The sequence below is a fragment of the Heliconius melpomene genome, chromosome 6 (genome assembly GCF_056956725.1).
Source record: "Heliconius melpomene rosina isolate 202511_hmr_F chromosome 6, ASM5695672v1, whole genome shotgun sequence".
In the NCBI taxonomy this organism is placed as follows: domain Eukaryota; kingdom Metazoa; phylum Arthropoda; class Insecta; order Lepidoptera; family Nymphalidae; genus Heliconius; species Heliconius melpomene.
This window is the reverse complement of record NC_140394.1, coordinates 11,457,993-11,479,487: the sequence shown is the minus strand read 5'-3', so window position 1 is coordinate 11,479,487 and position 21,495 is coordinate 11,457,993. Positions and strand designations below refer to the sequence as shown.

General features: G+C 32.6%; 2 protein-coding genes across 2 annotated transcripts in view; both read left to right on the top strand.

Annotated features, from left to right (window-relative positions):
• Nucleotides 1-21,495, top strand: part of LOC146538492 (uncharacterized) — a 45,996-nt gene that overhangs the window by 12,295 nt on the left and 12,206 nt on the right. The window lies entirely within an intron of this gene.
• On the top strand, nt 19,324-21,159 carry LOC146538494 (uncharacterized). Its single transcript, XM_085186877.1, has one exon. The coding sequence runs from the start codon at nt 20,159-20,161 to the stop codon at nt 20,780-20,782; it is 624 nt and encodes a 207-aa protein (XP_085043003.1). The 5' UTR covers nt 19,324-20,158; the 3' UTR covers nt 20,783-21,159.

Below are 21,495 nucleotides of genomic sequence, written 5' to 3'. Positions count from 1 at the left end.
TATCAAAATTTAGTTTCTTATATTTTATTACATAGACTGTTAAAGATAATATGCGTGATAAATAACGCTTAGGTAACCTGTCACTGGTTAATTAATACTAATATAAAGAAGAAATAAAAGCTTTTAAAAACAAGCAGCGTTGAGCTTTTTCGTGGATAGCAAAAAGGCAAAAAGAACCTAGACTTTTCTATTTTCCAGGCAATGCATGTTTAGCGGCGGAACTCAACACCGCGCTCTATCTACATGTTATTAATGTACTGGTAAATATATTTTTCCACTATAATACAAGTATTTTGTGATAAATCTTATTTTTAAGATTTTTAAGTCGCTATTTTATCCAATTAATCTATCCATTCTTATTATTTAGAATCTTCATTTTTTTTTAACTTATAAAATTTCTTGTGACACTGACATCCAAGACGTTTGCAGCCACAATCACATAAAGTAGGCCAAACTAAATATATTTTACCATGTTTTAAATATTTATTATTCACATTAGAAATTATATATGGCTTATAAAAGCTGTAGGTTCCTTTTAACACAATAGGTTCACCGTAGTTCTTTTCAACGTATGCTTTAACTACACCCTCTACCACATTCGGATCATATTTTCCCAATTCCTTTACTATAGGTTCGAAATTATAAGCTTGTACTTGGAATTTATCATATACTATTCTAGGTTTTATAACTTCTATTCTAGAAGTCCATGCTTTTATAAATATATCTGGATTATCAGTTTCTATTTCAACACCGCTGCTTATTTCACGCGGGTCGTATTTCAAAATACTTATATTTGGCAATGGAATTTCTTTTCTGAACTGTTTCATTCCTTGTGTTCTTATATATGGAATGTTTTCATTTATTTCATTATTAATAACGATTTCTCTAAGACCCAAATCTGGTTTATAACTTTTTTGTAAGATTTTGGCTACTGGTATGTTAAGATTTCTTTCTCGATCCCTTAAAAATTCTTGTTGGTATAAATTCATTTCATTTAGGGTTCCAAGTGGGCTTAGAATATGAGTTCGGTGATTAACAGAATATATTATTGGATATTTTTTTTTATAATTATTATTGTTATATAATATGTTAGAATATAGTTGATTATTTGTTATAGGTTTCTCTTGTAGATAATTTATATGATTATATTTCCCAGTATCTAGATTATTTACTGTTTTGCTGGGAATTTCTGTATTAGTTGTAAAATATTTTATTTGACTCCCTTTATAAATTGGGTACATATTTGATCTGACTTTAAAATTTAATTGTAATGGAGATGGTGAACTTTTTTCAAAAGCAAAAGCTTTATCCTTTAAGAAATCGGCATTCTCCACTGAATGATATGATTCCTCAGCAGGTGAAGATATTGTGGGTGAAGAATAAGCCAGGTTGGGCTTAAGAGTGTTCATGTTTAATGTAAGAGATTTTTTTAATTGCTCATTTGTCGATTTTGATGTCTGAATATGATATAATGTACCCATATCTTTGGAATTACCAGTAGCAACAGTTTTGATCCACGCTAATTGATTTGGTGATGTTGTTTGATAGTGATCTGGAATTGGAGTTCTTTCGGAAGGTTTAAGATATGATGAGTCTGGTTGCGGTAGTAACAAAATATGTTTATTTGTAGTATCGACATTATTAATTGAAAAGGGTGTTTTAAAAGCTTGAATATTTAATGGATAAAAAGAAGTATATAAATTAAATTTGTTGGAAGATTTTGGAGCTACTTTTGTAATTGGAGTCATGGAAGGTTGTTTATTAATATTATTTCTGTTTAGGATAGCCCGATCTTGTGGACTGAATGGCTGGTAATTTAGGTATTTGCCAAAAGTCTTGAGTGTAAAATTAGGTTTATTTAATGGCCACGTTGATGTTTTGATTAAATTGGGAGGTGATATGAATATTTCCGAGTCTAATATTGGGACAGTTTTATATAAGGGATGATGAAGATATGAGGATAATATACTAGATGATTTCAACAAAGGGAGTGATAAAGAAGTTAGATCAGATTTTAAAAGACTCGCAGCTGGTGCTTGAAGCGTTGTCAATAAACTCCATTTTGATGGTATTGTTAAAATATTTGTAGGCTCAAATTGTCTACTAGGACTATTTTTAACAGATATTGATTGATGGGACGGAGTAATAATAGGTGCAGATGTTCCTTGACATTCTGTTTGATAATAAGACGGAGTTTTTATAAAAGGTTGTATATATGATAGATGCGATTTAAAAGGTATAAAATTTGAATTCGGTTGGAGTGGAAAAAAGCTATTTGTGGCTTTTGCAATACTGAGTGATGGATAGATCATGTGTGTAGTAATATAAGGCTTATAGGTAGGATATAATTCTAATGTCTTCAAAGATGATAAATAGTTAGTATGAGGATGTGCATTTAAAACTTTACTGAATGTGGGTTGTGTATTTATTACATCCTTGTTAAAATTTACTTGATCTTCATTTTCGGTTACATATGTGAGGTTTTTTTGATTTTTATACGAGGATTTAAGTATATTTTTGTACTTATTATGTATCATGGAACGATTTGCTAAATTAAAATGAGCAACAGATGATTCTGTATCTAAGGTTTGAACAGGTTCATAATGAGGATGATGAGAGATTGAATCATATTTAAAAGGTAATGTTAAAGGTTTTTTCAATAATTTCCGTTCTGTTGGTAGATTTAATGACTGACCATTAGCAGGCCTGAATTGGCTCGGACTAATTTCGGATAAAGATTGAGCTAGTGGAGTAAAAGGTAGTACAGATTTTTGTAAAGGATAAGCTAAAGTGGAAGATAAAATACATGGTAAATCCAACTTGCTAGGTTCAGAACTTGTTATCAGTGGCAGTCGAAGACTCTTGCTTGTGATAAATGAATTCGGTGATTCTAATTTCATGTTTGATGGAAATGGAATGTATGTTACTTGATTTGGTACTTTGAAATTACGAAGAAACGATTTCATGTTCGAAAAAGGAAGAGTTTCAAAATGAGGATAATGTTTTTTATTATTTTTATTGTCTATACTAGATAGCGGTAAGGTATATAGTTTAGCTTTAGAAATTGTATCTTGTATGGTAGGTATTTGAAACTGCAAAGAGTTTTCCAAAATTGAATTTGAAGAACTGCTTAATTTAGGTGATATTTTATTTTGTGAAACTTTTTTAGGTAATAAGTAAGGTGAACGTAATTTATTATTACGTGATATAGCAATAGGTGAAATTGAATCAACTTTCGTAGAGATATTGAGTGAATTAGAGTCAGGCGAAGTATGCTGGTAGGGATATTGAATAGATGACGGTAATGATGGTAAAGGTATTCGGTGCGGATGTAAATGTAAGCTGTTTATAAATGTTGGTTGTGTAAGTAACACAGATTTCATCATTGGAGAGCTTAGATTTTTATCAATAGGTTTAAAAAAAATTATAGGAAACCGTTGTTCAGGTCTTAAACTAAATTGTTTTGATGGTGGTATCGTATTAAACAAAGGTGCATATGCTTTGCCGTTTGGTGACCAAATCTTTGTAATAGTTAATGGTGATATTGATGGCACAGTATTCAATTTTGATTTTGGAATGTATTCATTTATCGGAAGGACCTTAAATTTATCATAAGGTAAAGAAAATTGTTTAAGTAGCGAGTAAACTTCTTTAGGCATGTATGTTATATATTTTGGATAAAATAAGTTAAATATAGGCTTAGATAATACAGGTTCTTGATTTATATGAAGTAAATTTTGTTTATAATATTGTTTTGGTAATGGGAATTTAGTACGTGATAGTGTATCAGGTTTAGTTAATTTATATGGTTGTTTATGTGAATTGTTTAGTAATATTATTTTTACTGCTGGTCTATTAGGTAGTAAGAATGATTTTACTGCAGGTATATGAGTTAGTTCTGTAAATGGAAATAATGATGCTCGTAGTAATTGTAGCTTAGGTGATAAATATGGTTCTAGAGGAAATTGGTTAAGATTTTTCTTGGGAAGATGTAAATTTTGATTTCTTTCAGGTGTTACAACATATGGTGAAGTTATTAGTGAAGGTATTATATTTTGAGGCCAATTCAGATATTGTGAAGGTTTTTCTATACATGGATTAGTCTGTACCTTTAAGTTATTATAACTAAGTGTATCTGTAGCAGTTGGAGATTCTTGATTGAAATTAGGCATATAAAAAGGTGATGTAAATATAGTATTTGTTGATATATCGTGATGATTTAATTTATATAGTTTTATATATGATGGCGAAATTTCTTGATTTGTTTGTTTCTTAGGTATTGTTTCATATAATGGCAAATTTGGCGATGAGGACACTCTAGGTAGAGAAGTAATCGGTGATTTAATAAAAAAGGCTTTTGTTGTATCAGCTTCTGGTATTGAATATGATCGGGGAGGATATTGATTAACATTTTGTTTGGATAGATGTAAATATTTGTTTATTTCAGCCATTGGTACATGTTGTGAAGTTATATCACTTTGAGTTATACTACGTATACCTGGCACTGGTGAACGTGACAATGATTTTATTTCAGGTGTAGAAGTAGGTAATGATATAATAGGAAATGCTGATGCTGGTACAGGTTGTGGGTTAGCTGATAAATATGGTTTCAGAGGATATTGGTCAAGGTTTTTTCTGGCTTGATTTCGTGCAGGTACCATATATGGTGAAGTTATCGGTGAAGTTATAATATTTTGAGGCCAATTACGATATTGTAAAGGTACATAAGGAAATGTATGTAATTTTAAGTTTTTAATACAAACTGTATCTTTAGTAGTAGGAGATGCTTGATTAAAAATAGGTATACTTGATTTTAATTGAGGTAACGTAAATATATGTTTGTATTTTATGTTTGATGATACATCTGGCTTATTAACTTTAACCATTTTTTTATATGAAGGGATGGGCGAAATTTCTTCAATTATTGGCTTATTAGGTATTGCCTCGTGTAATGATAGAGGTGGAGACGTAACAACTTGTGGTTTAGATGATAAGTATGATTTTAGAATATATTCTTTGAAATTTTCCTTTGGTCGATATAACATTTTGTTACTTTCAGACATAGCTGCAATTTGTGAAGTTATTGGTGAAGTTAAAATATTTTGAGGCCAAAACCGATGTGATAGTTTTGTAAGGGAAGACAAGCTGGCAGATTCTGAATTTAACGTGGGTACATTTGGTTTCAAAACATGTTGCGACAATTTAAATATAGTATCTGACATTACATCCGGTTCGTACGTTAAGTAAGATAAGCGGTATTTTGAAGGATATTGGTATATAAATGGTCTAAAACGAGAAGTTTTTTGTTTTTTAATAGGATTTCGTAGATCTATATCTAGTTGGTTCGAGGTAAAATTGGATTTTGGTGTACTTACAAATTGTGTGCTTTGGAAATTTTTTGAAGAAATTGAAAGGTCATTACGTGAGGGGAACTCTAAAATATTATCTGGTTTCTGAGACATGTGAGTTGTTTCTGGGGAAACAGGAGCTAGTGTGAGAGATATTAAATTGTGAGGGGATTTTGGAATTTCACTAGAGTAAATAGGAGCTGAGGGTGTGTAACTATTTTCAAAAGGTATTTTTGTTGACGGCTTAATTTTTGGGAAAAATGTCAATTTCGTATGCGGTAATAATTTTGAAATATTTTGTTGATACTTTTTAAACCATGAGACATTTTCATATGGATCCTGGTTAAGTGTCGATAATTTGGGTATACTTGCTTTTTTTATGAAGTTAAGATTTTTAACTATATATATATTTGGAATAGCATATTTATTTTTACATATGACTACGTTCAAAGGTGATTCATAGGTAGCTTGTGCACCTTTTTCTTCAGAAGATGTCAAAGCCATATTTTGAGATTTTCTCCTGACCAAATCTATGTTTGGTTGTAGCGGCAATGCCGATGTTTCAGGTTTGTTTAGATCTTTTTTAATTAAAAATGGTATTAGTCTTTCTGTTTCTGATAAAATTCCAAATGTCATTGGTTTTTCTTTGTTTAATAGAAAATCTGATTCTACGTAATGAATTATGTTTGGATTACCATTCATAGGCATATTAGAACTTTCTAGAATATCCTCTAAAGGTTGATATACTTTTGTACGAATGGGTTGATATAAATCAGGTTGAGAACTTATAAAATCATACTTAGATTGTGCTTGTGTATTTGTAGAAGAAGCAAATGTTTTAAATGAATGTAAACGGTGGTTTACAGATTTACTTAAATTACTATGCTCTTTCGGTAAATAGTAAGGTGTATTTGGAATGAAATTAGTAGCGTGTAATTTAGGTACATACGAGGCAGGTAAGAGCTCATTATATTTACTATAATATGGATACGCTTTTATTTCTTCCGGTGTAATTTTATCATTAATATTATATTTTGATGAATAAAAATGATAACCATGTACTTGAGGACTTGCTGAGAGTTTTTCATTTGTGTTTATTAATGATACGTCCAAGTCTCTTGGTATGTTTAAAATATTTGTACTATCTGCATCTAAGACTCTACATTTATCATTTGTCAGTTTTTGACATGGTATATTTAATATGGAAGGGGTGTGGATTAAAGTTTTATTAGGTTCATATTTTTTCTTCTGGGTTGCACTATTTCGATAATATAAAGAATAAGCCTCAGGTAAAGATGCAATTTTCTTATTTTTATCATTAATTCTTTTATTGGATGATGAAGTAATTACAGGTATGCTAAAATCGACAACCGGATTTATTGTACTGTATTTTTTATTTTCCAATGGCTTTAAATTTTGTTTATATGTCACATAACTTGGATTTAAAATATAATTATTGTCATATGGTACATAAGAACCTAATATTTTATCTTGATTTTTATATGATCCATCAGAAAAAGAGGACAGAGGCTTAAAACTGTCGAATGGAATGTTTTTTATTTGTGTATCTGTATTTTTTGACACTACCTTAGTTGGTAACATTTTATTGGGAATATATTGATTCGAAGTGTGTGTGTGCGAGATTGCTTTATAATTTGGTTGGTTGATATCATATTCAGCATTTAATAGGATGTTGTCAGACGGTTTTTCATGTGAATAATAATGACTATCATTTGGTCGTACGTGATTGTTATCATTAATATTTTTATCAATTCTTTTACCTTGGAATAATATAGGTGCAACAATATTGAATCCCTTTACATTAACATCACTGAATGGATTTTTATATAAATTAACTTGATCAGTTATTGTTTTGGTATTAGAATCTAACGTCTTTGGAAGCCTATAATAAGTTGTATCTTTATGATTTTGGAAATTTTTGATACTCTTATCTTTGAAAATCTTTGATACCCTTGTTTTTTCAGTGTCTTTAGGTTTGCTATTAATTACTGTTGAAGTCACAGGTGTGAAGGTGAGTAAATTTTCATTAGTTTTCTCTACTTTATCGTCGGTACAAGGAACTAGAACTCTTTTTGTATTAGATAATATTGATTTACTTTGTTCATCTAAAACATCTTCAGTTTTTGATTCCAATTCAATTGGAGGCGATATTTCCATATGAGACTTAAGTGTTTGGTTTTTTTTCATGTAGTCTTTTTTATCTTTTCTTTTTAAATATTTACCGTGGGTGCAAGGATTTAAAAAATCTTCATCAACATAATAAATTTCGTTATCATTAGGTTGGTCTAATAAAGATGATGTAAAGACAGATGTAGAGCCAGCTGGCTTATTTAATTTATCATTTTTATTTTTATTTAAATCTACTATAATATCTTTTATGACAATGTCTTTTTCTTTTGGAATTATAAATTCATACCCATCATTTTCTTTTTGTGGGTAAAGTGTAAAATATTTAGATTTATTTTCATTTATTGCTTCATCAGGGACATTGTCTTCTAAGTTTTCAAATCGTAGTTTATTGAAATAACAAGTATTTTTTACCGTTTCTGAATCTAAATAATAATAATGGGTGTATTTTAATATACTTTCATCAAAAAATATTATGCTAGTGTGGATTTTTCCTATATTGAGGATCTTATGATCTCTATACAGAAAAAAATAAATAACTAATTCATTGCCTTCGCCCTTCCTTAGGAGATCGTTCCTCAATTCAAATATTTCATCATCATAACCAGCTAAGTATAAAACAGTTACATTTTCATAACATGTATGTATATCATCTAAAAGAAAATTATTGTGCATTGATCCTAATTTCTCTATTTCATTTTCATCATTATTGTGATAAGTTATTTCACCTCCATTAGATGCTATATATTTAACACTGTTTTCTTCATTATCGTGTGACTTAAAATTTTTCTGATGATGATCACATAAATGAACAGTCTGTAATGATATTTACTTAATTTATATATTCAGATATATTGATATTTATATACTCAGATATATTATGATATTTATTTATATATATTACTTTAAAACAATTAAATTTTATATTTTTTTAGAGATTTTTATTATAATAATATAAAAAAATATAACAAAACAAAAAGAACACTTTTGAATTAATAATATACAATGTATTTTGTAAAACGCGAACATTACAGAATAAATGGTCTTATATATTCAAAGATCGTCATGACAGACATTGATTGTAAGCGCGTCAGTAATGGATTCAAGTCTCACTGGGGGTGAAAACTTTTTTAATATCTGCTCTGGTATGGTTACACAAAAGCCGGCGTTAAATTTCACTACAGTACAAAAAACGGAACTTAATATTACTTATCTTATATTATATAAAATAAAATTATAGAAAGTTTTACCTTATTTGGCACATCACAAGCGCTACCCATATACGTGGATATTACAATATTTATGAAGACATACAAGAGTTCTGAAAAAAGCAAATAAATAATAATATGCATGCTGATATATATATATATATATATATATATATATATATATATATATATACTAATGGGCCCGGACGCGGCTACGCCCGCGAAAGTATAAGCTAAATAATTAAAATAAGTTAAAAAATAATAATAAGTGGAGATTTATTATTAGAAAAAATATCTGAGTAACCGAAATGAACAAACAAAAGAAGTAAAAGTAACTAAAGGAAATTCTTAATATTAGAAAAGGTACCTAAAGTTTGCCGTGTGCGCGTACTAAACATTTTTCTATATTAAATAATTATTAATTTTTGCGAACAATATTAAATAAAATGCCAAATGATTAAAATTACGATATTTTAAGTGTATAATATCGGTATAGATAACCGAACTGAGATAAATTAATTATAAGCAGCAAATAATTACATAAAAAATAATAGTAATTCGAAAATATGTAAAAATTTACAAAATCACCAAAATCATCTGCCCGTTCGCGTCGGTCATACTATACCGCCCGTAGGCTAAGTCATTTGGAATCAGTGACATCTCCTTAATTTTTTATTAGAATGTTGTACAGTAAACTATAATTTCAATCTACATAAAATGTTAAAGGTGACTATTATATTTATTTTCATAAGGATGAATATCAAATTATAGAAATCATCTATTTTTTGTTAATGTATACAAATCTATATAGGCGCGCGCCATGTATGCATTAAGCAAACTCACTTTGGGTGACGTTTTCTTAAAACAACAAACTTTGCAAGCCGTTGCTTAGCAACGCGTAGCGACGATTGTTATTAACATGGCGGAATAAATTGCATGTCAAATTAATTATTTTAATATATTGGTATATATCGATAATATTACAAATATGAGAAAAAAAAGTATCCTATAATCATCCCGGTACCCTCAAGTATCTCTATATGAGTATTTTATCACAATTAAATTAGCGGTTTGGCCCTGATCGCGTAAAAGACAGACAGACAGACAGACAGACAGACAGACAGACAGACAGACAGAGTTACTTTCGAATTTATAATATAGGTATGGATATATATATATATAATATATTATAAGCATGCTGTCTATTAGTGAAAACCGCATTTAAACAGGAGATTGGGCTCCGCCACTCAGCAAACAATGTCTCGAAAATTGGGTGGTGCACGTAGAAAGCAGTGTCATAAAACTAGCTTTCCTCTGCTTATCCTGCTACATGCAGGATACAGAGTAAAGCAAAAATCCCCATAAGTAACAAATCCCTCTCATAGCACTTTCTCTTTCTTTTATCGTCTTCTTTTATCCTACCTTTAAGCAGTTTCCAAATGAACATTTAATTTTTTAGCTTTGTTTATTTGAAATAATAGCATCTGCAGAGGGCGTTCTTAGAAATATGTATTTTTAAACGATTTTTAACTGCTCTTGCCGTATTGTATAGATTATCTGAGAAAAATCTTAAAACAAATAGCTTTTACAGGTTCACGCGGTTCTCGCATATACAATAACTCACAATCCCCTTAAAATTAGAAGTTACAAGACGGAGTATTTTAACACTAGGTTCCTTCTCCTTATAAAAACTTACGTTCTGATATCCATTGTGGAGTGCCACATATTATTAACATCTCGTTCAAATAACAATTTATTCATTTATATTGTATCCTAAAAAAATAAATAATATTATTTAAAAATATATGAGGCAGTCGTAGCGGAGCAGCACAGTGTCTCATTGGAAAACGGTTGTAGGCTCCATTCCCCATTGGAGGAATGAGTTATTTTTTGATACTAACAATGTGCGGCGTTGAGTTCCGCTGCTCAACACGCAATATCTCAATAGTTAAATAGAATAGTGAGGAACGGGGTGCAACTACTAACACTATGTTAACTGTGCCTACACTATAGGTACCACTTATATAATACACCGTGAAACCAAAAAAAATGACTTAGCACGCGCACGCCGCGCTCTGCCTCGACACCAGAGCAAAGAAATGGAAATATAAACGTAAATAAATATTTCACTTCCTCGAGTGGGAATCGAACCCACAACCTTCGCGTTACAGTCGCCGCTGCGCTACGACGGCCTATTTAGTAACTTATACAAATTTAAAAAAAATGGGTTAGCATCCGTATCCGTATCCTTATTATATAGCAGGGTAGACAGAGGAAAACGTGGTGTTAAGGCATTCCCCACGCACCGCTTTATTATCGAGCTATTGACTGTTGAGTGGCGAAATTCAAAGCTGCGTTTTGTTTTCTTACCAAAGCGAGAAATTAATGATTTCTTCTGAATGGGAATTGCGCTTATGGTTGGACTTTTTAAATAGTATAATAATAAAAATATAATATTTACCTTTCATTGTATACTTCCTCTCATTTTGCAATCTAAACCTACAATAAAATCAGAACGACAATCTTTTTTTTTTTTTCTAAATATTTAGAATATCTCGAATGGTGGGTAATGACCATAGCCGTGTTAAATTTAGTAATCATAATGTTATAAAAGAAAAAATTAAACAATATTATATTTATATAACAAACATTGGAAGAATTGGCGTTTTTTTTAATAGATTCTCGCTGTATCCCGCATATAACAGAGTAGGCAGAGGGAACTTTTTGACAACTTCACAAAACTTTTCAATATAATATGCATGTATTGTGTTATATTATGTAAAGCATTTTTCTTGAAACACTCGCCTATTAGTGAAATATATTAGTGTTAAGATACTTCGTCCTTTTTTTTTAAATATAACGTTTTTCCCTTCTTACCAGCTCAAAGAAATTAAAATTCATTTCCCAATAGGAATCGAATCTGCAAACTTCTCATTTACAGTCAAGTTATAAGAGCTGGAGGTAGCTGACTGTAGGTAAGATAAACGTGACGTAGCCTTCTCCTATAAATGAACCAGTAGTTCAGTGGTGTTTGGTGTAGTTCCTGAGATTAGATGGTTCAAACTCTTCAGCTTTATAATATTAGTAGGTATAGATAGTATACAAATACTGAGCTACAGGGGTGTCAATGTGAAATCAATTAGAGTGAACGTCAAAACTTTTGTAATAGACTATGGGAGTTTCACAAATTCACAAAATTCATCGATTGTTCCAAAAAGCGTGTATTTGAAAGTATTTTAATTTGATTTCCTAAATCCAGTGGGAATTTTAGTTATAAAGTATAACAGATTGGTTTATGTTCTGTTAGCTTCACGCTGTATCCCGCAATGGAAACCTAGTGTTACGGCACTCCGTTCGTCACTCACCGCCCAATTTTCGGGATGTTGAGTGTTGACGTGTGACGTTACTAAATGCCGCGCTGTCTTGTTAAAAAAAATATTATATATTTTTTGAAGTTGTTTCTTCACCGTGATTCACGTGTTTTTTTTTTTTGGAAACTTATATCTGACACGGCGTGCAGCATGCAGCTTTTAAGTAATTTTGATCAAAATAATATATATTTGTGAAGCAGTGTTTTAACTCTCACTAATAATTAATAACAAATATGATATTTATTTCCTCTCAAAACATATTTTGATTTTATTTTCCTTTTCAAAAACTTACAGAGGTGTCACTAGCATTGTCATTAATTTAACACCCGAAGAAAATCCTCTAGATCTTATATACAACATTTGTGCACATTTTCATTAACGATTTGTTCTGAGTTGATCGACAAAAGCGTATATTACCAGACAAAATATGGTAGTGTCAATGATATCTATGTATATATAGGCCGTCGTTACACATCACATACAGTCTGACCTTAAATGCGACAGTTGTGAGTTCGATCCCACTGGGAGGAATTATTTATTTTCGTTTCTTCGCTCTGGTAACAAGAAAATACTCGTAATGACGTTACTCAACAGGCGATGTCTCAAAAATTGTGCGGTGCAAGAGTAACGGAATGTCTTAATATGTCTACTAGGTTCCTTCTGCCTACCCTGCTCTTTGTAGAATACAGTATGAAGCTAAAAAAACGAATTACCTCTTTTTTAAAGTTAGTTAAAAATAAAATAAAGGAGAAGAATATCTGACATAAACGTTTGATTACTTTTTCTTTCTCATGGGATACATATTTTATGATTGAACCGGATATACTCGTAAGTCAAAATTTCTTAGACGTACATTATGTACCTACAATGAGTCCAGCAACCAGTCCTGGCGCGGGAACGATGATGTTCGATGGTGACGACAATTCGCCGGAGAGTGGAGAATGGGAGTGTACTAGGTTTACAGGTTCACTTTGCCCCTGCTATGTGACGGTTACGGTCCTTCCCAGCTTTCCGGCTGTTCCCTTTCCATAGAAGGAACCTAGTGTTAAGACACTCCGTTGATCACTTTTCGCCGAATGCTTGAGGCATTGCGTATTGTTTGGCGACGATTTTTTTATTTAGTATGGGTGTGTTAAATCTAGAATATCTCGTTTAACTATAAGGTAAAACTGTCGTAAGTGCTATAATGAAAAAAAATCGGACAAGCACAAATAAAATAAAACAAAAATTTCAAACAACACTTTTATTATTTAATTTAAGCTTATTTCGCCACTTATTAGTTTATCAGCCAATACGCCGGGCAGCTTTAGTATACTAGACACAGCTCCAAGATCTCCACGACGACTGTCAGGGTTTGGAGAATCGCTGCAACTTGGGCTCTGACCTGAAATGAGATTTAAACACGTAGAAACCCGAATATAGCGGGTAGGCAGAGAGAACCTCGTGAAAAGAGTATTGATTCTACGTTCTTCACATTCTGCTTAATTTTCAAGACATTGCGTTGTGAATGGCGAAAATAGAAGCCGTGCCAGAGCGATCATATTCAGTCCCCGGGTAGAAATTGAATCCACAATCGTCAAACTTACTCAGATTCTGAGTCAGTTGTGTGTGAAAATATTTATATAAATTACCAACCTGCATTATTATGAGGGTAGTTAACAATTATTTTCATAGGGTACGGGTTGTGATTGTGAGAGTGACTGTTGGTAGAGGGTGAGTACGGAGTCTGAGTGAGTGGACATGGTACTGTATACATTTGAGGATGTGCAAATAGAGTACCTGAAAAATAAATTATGTGATTAACAAGCAGCTTGATGTTTTCTCTGCCTACCCTAATATGCGGGATCCCAGTGTTAGGACATACTGTTCCCATTGAGACGGAAGTTTCGAGGCATTGGGCGAGACACTTTCCATCGAATTTTTGAGGCTTTGGGCGTTTTGGTCTTGCTTTACCAGAGCAAATAATTGAAAATTTTAATATTTCATTCTCCCGAGAGGGAATGAACCTACAACCGTCGCGTTTAAAAGATTCGTCGATTGTGGATTCGATTCCTACTCGAGAAAATGAAATATTTATTTAAATTTATATTTTTATTTCTTCGCTCTGGTGTCCAGGCAAAACGCGGCGTTGTATTCCGTTAATCAACACACAATACCTCCAAAACTCGGCAAGAAGTGGGGAATGGAGTTTCTTAACAGTAGACTCTCTCTGCCGACCCTGCTGTGTGCGTGATAGCGCGTGAAGCTGATTAAAAATGTACCTTGATTCTATATAGACCCCAACACTTTCGCTTAAGAAGACACTGGAAATTTAAAGACACTTTAAATTTTAAGAACTTACCGAATAAGACGACGCAAACTAAAAGTATTGGCGACATTCTAATGAAAAATTATAATTAGTGACTGAAAACGTCTTTATATAATAATATACACAACTTATACAATCATACAGTTTTACTTGTAAATATTTTATTTTTTATAGGAACCCGTGGTTAAAAAGGTAAAAATAAAACCCTTATAGGAACACTTTTTTGTCCATCTATCGAGACCATTTAGCGTGAAGGTATCAAATCGTTGTCTGAAATTAATAACATACATTCTGGTCAGCGGTCCCTTAGAGCAAAGGAAATACACGAAGTGAACTTACAATACAAAGAAAAAGTAAATTTATAATTTATTTATAATTTATTGGTTTATAAAGAAAATAAATAGCACTAAATTTCATACAAAATAAGTGCAAACTTTATTTGCCAACTTTTATAAGAAGGAAGGTGCTTCCATTGACCTTCAATCCTGAAGGTGATGAGGAGAGGCTGTCTCGCACTTCACCGGTTTTATTGAATAGTATTTATGTTTTTAACTGGATAGGCAGAGCGAATTTAGTCTTCGCTTATTCCCCCCGAGTTGGAATGGAACTCACGGCTAACGCACTTAGGTACTACTGTCAAACATTATGTTGATATATGACGGTGAAGATGAACAAACAAACAAAATAACTTTTGTTTTTTATTAATTTATAACAATTTTGTTTGAAAATTGTTTGATTTTATAAAAACAATAGCTCAATGGGCGTGTCGATGGAAAATTGTATTATAACATTCTGTATACGGTTAATTGTGTTAAGAGTTGAACAATTTTTTGTTCAAACAAAAAGTTATTTCAACAATGTTTAAATTGAATTAGTATTGGAATTGATACTGGTAACGTTTTCAGGCTTCACTTGCATTTCCTACTTTAATCCGTCTATAGTTAGCAACACACTAATCTCAGGAACTGCTGGTTTGAATTGAAAAAATATTTTAGTGTCGGATAGTTCATTTATCCAGGAAGATTATAGCCTATATAAATTTAATAATTTCAACATGTAATTCTACTATATTTGAAGCCAGATGTATAATTCTGCGAAAGAAATAGGTATATTACTTTTGCAGAATACTTTCTTTCCTTTCTTTGCTTTCTCTGCCCTAGTAGTCAAAGTGCTGTGTTGAGGTCCGGCTCTCATGAAACATCTGGTGCGTGGGGTACGTGCGTGCTATCTATCTACTATTAATAATATAGTAGATTCCTTCTGTCTATTCTGCTGTGTGAGAAAAACCGACGACTAATGTCAATTTAATTTTAACTAGCCATAAAACAATAAATAATAATATTTAAATAATAATGTTATATTTAATAATAATATTTTTTTTATTAAATTCAAATAAATAAATCAATTAACGATGAAAAAGTTCCTCTTGATCCGACATCATTGTATTTTAAATCAAAATCGGAGTCAAGTCTGAAAATAAAAATAAAAACTTTAGTAGGTTCAAATATATGTAGGTTCTCTTATATAATTTCTTCCAGTCCTCGCTCAGCACGCAATGTTTCGAAAATCAGGCGGTGCCTGGGGAACGAAGTGCCTTAACACTCATTCCCCTCTGAGTACCCTGTTACATACAGGATAGTGCGTGAAAAAATACATATAATAGCGAGATGTCCAGTTAACATAAAATGTATTGCAATAAATATATATATTTAATATATCCAACTCAATGAAATTTCAGGTCCAGCGGCACCTTTCGGTTCCAATTTTAATTTCAAACCATTCAGCAACCCATTAAGATATTAACAGAAAATTTCATCCAAATCAGTTTAACTGTGTAGTAGAAATAGAGTGACAAACACATATATAAATTTTGGCAGAGTTTGTTTGGTTGGACGCACTAATCTCAGGAACTACTGTTTCGATTTGACACGTTCTTTTATTAGTGTTGTAATTGTAGTTAGTCCATTTTTTGATGAAGGCCATAATGTTAATCGTTTCGATGTAACCCACTGTATCTGCGATCAGAGTTATCTCCTGCACTAAGAATGTGTGTATGTGTGTGTTCCATCCATCAATTCCATTTACCAATGGGAACGAAGCCGGTGGCGAATGCCAGTATTTGATAAAACATAAATAACGTTGGCGCATCCTGATATTTACCCCAAAAATACTCGAAAGGTCAAAAGTCAAATGTCACAATAATTAAACGTGACCTTTATTTAAGTTTAAAATAAATTTTATATTTAATGCAAATCTAATTTAATTTTTAATGGATATTTAATACCAACTTTTATCTGAGGCTTCGCCCGCGGGGTTAAATGGACACCAAAAGACTAAAAGCTGTGACACATTATGACACATTCTCTGGGTTCCATCAAAACGATTAACGTATTGTAATATATATTGTATTGTAATTATTCGATAAATGGACTTGAAATTCATTTAATTTGAAACAGTAGTTCCTGAGATGGACGTCGATGACTACCCTGCTATACTCGCACCAATGCTGGAGAAAGTAATTAAAAGAAAGATTTTATAAGTAATATAGAAAAATCGATCTTAAAATATAGAAAAAATAGATGTTTAGTGCAATAAAACAAACTTATATTCGTTCGTTGCCTACTGAAAAGATTACTATAATAAAATTATTTTCATTTCCCTGCGGCGTTGAACTCCGCCACTCAAAGATTATATCTCGAAAATTGGGCGGTGCAGACCAGAGTGTATTGGCACTAGGTTCCCTAATGCTGTTGAAAAATACCTGTGTCCATTCTCCCCACCTGCCTTCAAATGGAGCTTTGGGCGGAAAACTCGTGGTACAAAGCTATATTTTATTTTAAGTTTGTCTCTTTCCGTTCCAAATGCAATAGTAGGTCTCGACAGAACATGCTGTATAGCTGAAAAAAAGAAAAATTAATGAAAATTATGTTTTTACGAAAACAAAAAGGCGTTATAAGATTGACGTGCCTGTGTGTGTATTTGTATGTCTCTGTGTGACGTCGTAGTTCCCTAACGGATGAAACGATTTTGATTTAGTTTTTTTTGTTTGATAGGTGACTTAGTCGAGAGTGCTCTTAGTCGTAATTCGAGAAAATATTTTCTTCCGTTTGAAGATTATCAGCTCTTTTCTAGTTGCTTGTTTATTTTATAGCTTTTGGAGTTGGGGGTTTTGAATAATAATATTGTCATGTGCCATATGACAAAGATTGCGAGTTCTACTCTTACTAATGATTAAATATTATTTTTTAATTATTCCCCTTCAGGCTTTGATCCACATGGCAGGGAAGACAGAGCGGACTTAATGTTTAGATACTCCGTTACCCAAGCACCGATACTATTTATCGACACGTTGCGTGTTGGGTAACGGAACTGAACGCTGCGTTCTGTCGCACAAATCCATAACCACCGCATTTCTGCACCAACGAAGATCGTAAAGTGAAATTATACTTACAAACCAATAAAATAATGAAGAAAAATAACATACTGCGTCTATATTCAATGGAAATTAAAACGAAACTCAATTAAGTTAGAAAATACGATTTTGAAGTAAAATTTTCACGGTTTTTTAGACGAAACGCGTGTTAAATACTTTTTCAAATAAAACTGTAAAAGTGAGGCCGTGGTAGCGCAACGGTAATGGGTTTCACTATAAAGCCCATTGAGTTCGAGTCCCACTGGGAGTAATGCATTATTTTCAACTCCTCGCTCTGATAGTCAAAATGCGGAGTAGGGTTACGCCACTCAACATAGAATGTCTTAAATTAAAATGGTCAACACATTGATCTACTAAATTGAATTTTATCCACTTGTAATAATAATAATGGCAGTTATACGTAGCTTACCTGACAATGCGATAAAATCATATCATCGAGAATCTCATGGTGGATCCTGGATCCAGACTTGAATAGAGAAACTCTTCAGATATTTTTTATTATTATTTAAACTAGGCGTATAATTATTATCTTTTTGTGTTACAAAATCTTGATTTATTATAACATTTACGGACAGCGTGATGTTTCGATCTGATATTACTCATACATGAGAATTTAATTTCATAAATCTGATCCACGCCTGGTGGGGCCAGGACAACGGGAGTAACTGACTTCTAGGCTGGTTTTCCCTTTTTTTTGGTTTCACGCAGTATGCGAGATACATGTCAAGATAGGTAGAAGCAACCCGGAAACCTAGTATTAAGGCACTCCATTCCTTTTAAAATAATATTTGCATTCAGTAGGAATCGAATCCACAATCCTGGCGTTGACAGTCGCACCCTTGTGCCCCTGCGCTACAACGACCTCAAGAGTTTTTCTTGTTTCTTAAATAAAGAGCGAAGTTCTCGATTTTACTATATGTTTTTTTTTACTAGAGGCATTCTGGTGCAGCACCGGCGCGTCTAATAATAAACGCGACGGTTGTGAGTTCAATTAAATAAATAAAGGCGTAAAAGATAATCTATATATATAAAAAAAACTTGTCCTCACTGACTGAGGTAAGACGCACGCACGCACAGCCGCGTAGAAACGTGAAATTTGTACAGATGTCATTTAGTGGATGTCGAAGGGATTTTGAAAAATTTTAACCCTAAAGGGGTGAAATAGGGGTTGAAAGTTTGTATGGATTTTTTTTTAAATCGCCACCGATTTTTATAAAATTTGAAATTCAGACTCTTAAATAGATTTCATTGAACACGTGTTTCGTGTTTTTTTAGAATTAACCCCCTAAGGGTGTAAATAAGCAGGCGAAGCTGCGCGCGTCCGGTAGTTTAATATATGTACCTAACACAATACTAGTCGAGAGCCGAAAATTTAGAAAACATTAGCTTGGTATTGATTTCGCATTCTAATTCTATCTTACACGATCTAAGTTACGAACGAAACTTATTACGAAACGTATACAAATATTACTTAATTTTAAAAAAGTTGAGGCTTTCACGGCGTAGTCAAGCGAGGGCCTGTAAATGTGATTGTTGGATTCGATTCCCTATCGGAGGGATTTAATATTAAATATTTTAATTTCCTAGTTATGGTAATAAGGTGAAGCGCGGCGTTGAGCTCCGCCACTCAACACGCAATGCGTCAAGAATACGATATAGAATGTCGTAATAGAGAATAAAGTGTCATAACACTAGGTTCCCTCTGCCTTTTCCGCTATATGCGGGATCCAGCGTGAAGCTAAACATCCATATGCTTGCAGATGATTAGTGGGTAAATCGCTTTAGAGGTTTCTCAGAGGCGCGAATTCAAAAATCGTTACGATTAAATGTATATACGTTTTCTTATTTTTTTTTGTCGTATACGTGTGGAGTAACACTTTCAAAATATTTTAGGTACCTACTTTTTTTTCACATTATTAAAACATTGACATGAATATTAATTTCATCATAAAATTACCATAATTTTAAACATTTTTTAATTAAAGTTGTTACCTTTTCCGTTGATCCGTGAAAAATAAACATAAAAAAATTAAATCTTGATCTATATATAGTGAAATTTCGATTTGTAAAGTACAGATCGGTGGAGTAAAAGAAAAATGGCAACCAAAACTTGCTGCGTGCTTTTTGGTAAGTCACATTTATATTTTACATTTATATATTTATAGCAGCTTCACGGGGTATCCCGCATACAGTAGGGTAGAGACCAAGTGCACCATACAATTCTCGAGACTTTACCTGTTGAATGGCGAAACTTAACGCCGCATTTATGTATTACCAAAACAATGAAATGAAATTAATTCCTGCGAGTGGAGGTCGAAGTCACGCTGTGATGCTGCGCCACGATGAGGCTTTTTGTAAAATATAAGAATAATAATTACACTTCAATTATAAACTGTTTTATATTCCTTTCAGCGCTGTTCTACTCTGGCCAATGCAACCCTCTCGGCCAGACAACACTATGCGAGAGTCAATCCATGCCCAACATGATGTCTCCAGCTGGCACCACCGTCTGTGAAAGTACATCTAATTTATACCCCTCACAATTCCCCTTGTTCAGCAACCTAGCACTCCCCTTGCCTATGTCGATGCCATTACCAATGCCAATGCCGATGCCGCTGCCAATGCCGATGCCAATGCCGATGACAATGCCGCCTATGCCTATGCCTATGCCAATTCCTTATCCACCTTTACCCTTTATCCAGCAAAATCCAGTATCACCGACGACTGTATGTGAAACCCTACCATCTTATGGGCCCCTGATGGACCCCACATTGGGAGGTTATCCATTCTATCCAAGACCTATGTCAGGAGCGGGTCAAACTACAGTATGTGAAAGTCAGTCCAATCTAGGAGTTTATCCAAGACCAATGCCTTTGGGCACCGCTACCATATGTGACTCGACGTCCAATCTTCTTGGATACCCATTCGGAATACCTTTACGTCCTCTACAACCTATAGTCTATTAGGGCTGTCTACGAAAAAATAAACTATCTATAATATTTGAAAATGGCTAAATCAAGAACAGCTCCGAAATTGGTCTCATTGAATGAAAAAAAAAGCCAGATGTTTCTGTGTTTTCTGAATAAATAATCTTCTCCATATAGTTCTCAACAAAACGTTAATTTGGATACATTTCCGGAAAACTGATCATTCTCAATAATTGCTTATTATTAACACTATCAATTAAAATACTATTTAATCCCGTCAATTCAACTTAATTCAATTTAAAGCATCTGGACCCAAAAATATATATTTGTGTAAATTTGTAAGCCTTATCGTATGTATAGCTTTGGTCTAAATAAATATATTTATCATTATATTTGAGTTTTATTTTCACGTTATAATCTCGCAGCAAGATTTCAGTGTTGGTATTTGAGGAAATATTTATTTCCAATCCCGCGAGATCCCTGTGTTTGCAGGATTGCGCATAAAAGAACATTAAGCATAGCAAACATTGTTTCAGTGGTATCTATACTAAAAACTTGATAGTGTTCTAACGGTTGGTACTCTCCATCTACCCTACCTACATGCAGGATAAGGATTTAAGCAATAACAAAAATGAATATAGTCCGTAATCTCGTCCCCAATCGAGCAAACAGTTTAATTAAATTTTAAAGTAATTTTATTAAAATGACCACAATATTAATGCTATTAATATGAAATTTAATCTTCTCATTGT

What these genes read in the sequence shown, in the direction of transcription:
- LOC146538494 (XM_085186877.1), top strand. Translation starts at nt 20,159, where the DNA reads ATGAGGCTTTTTGTAAAATATAAGAATAATAATTACACTTCAATTATA.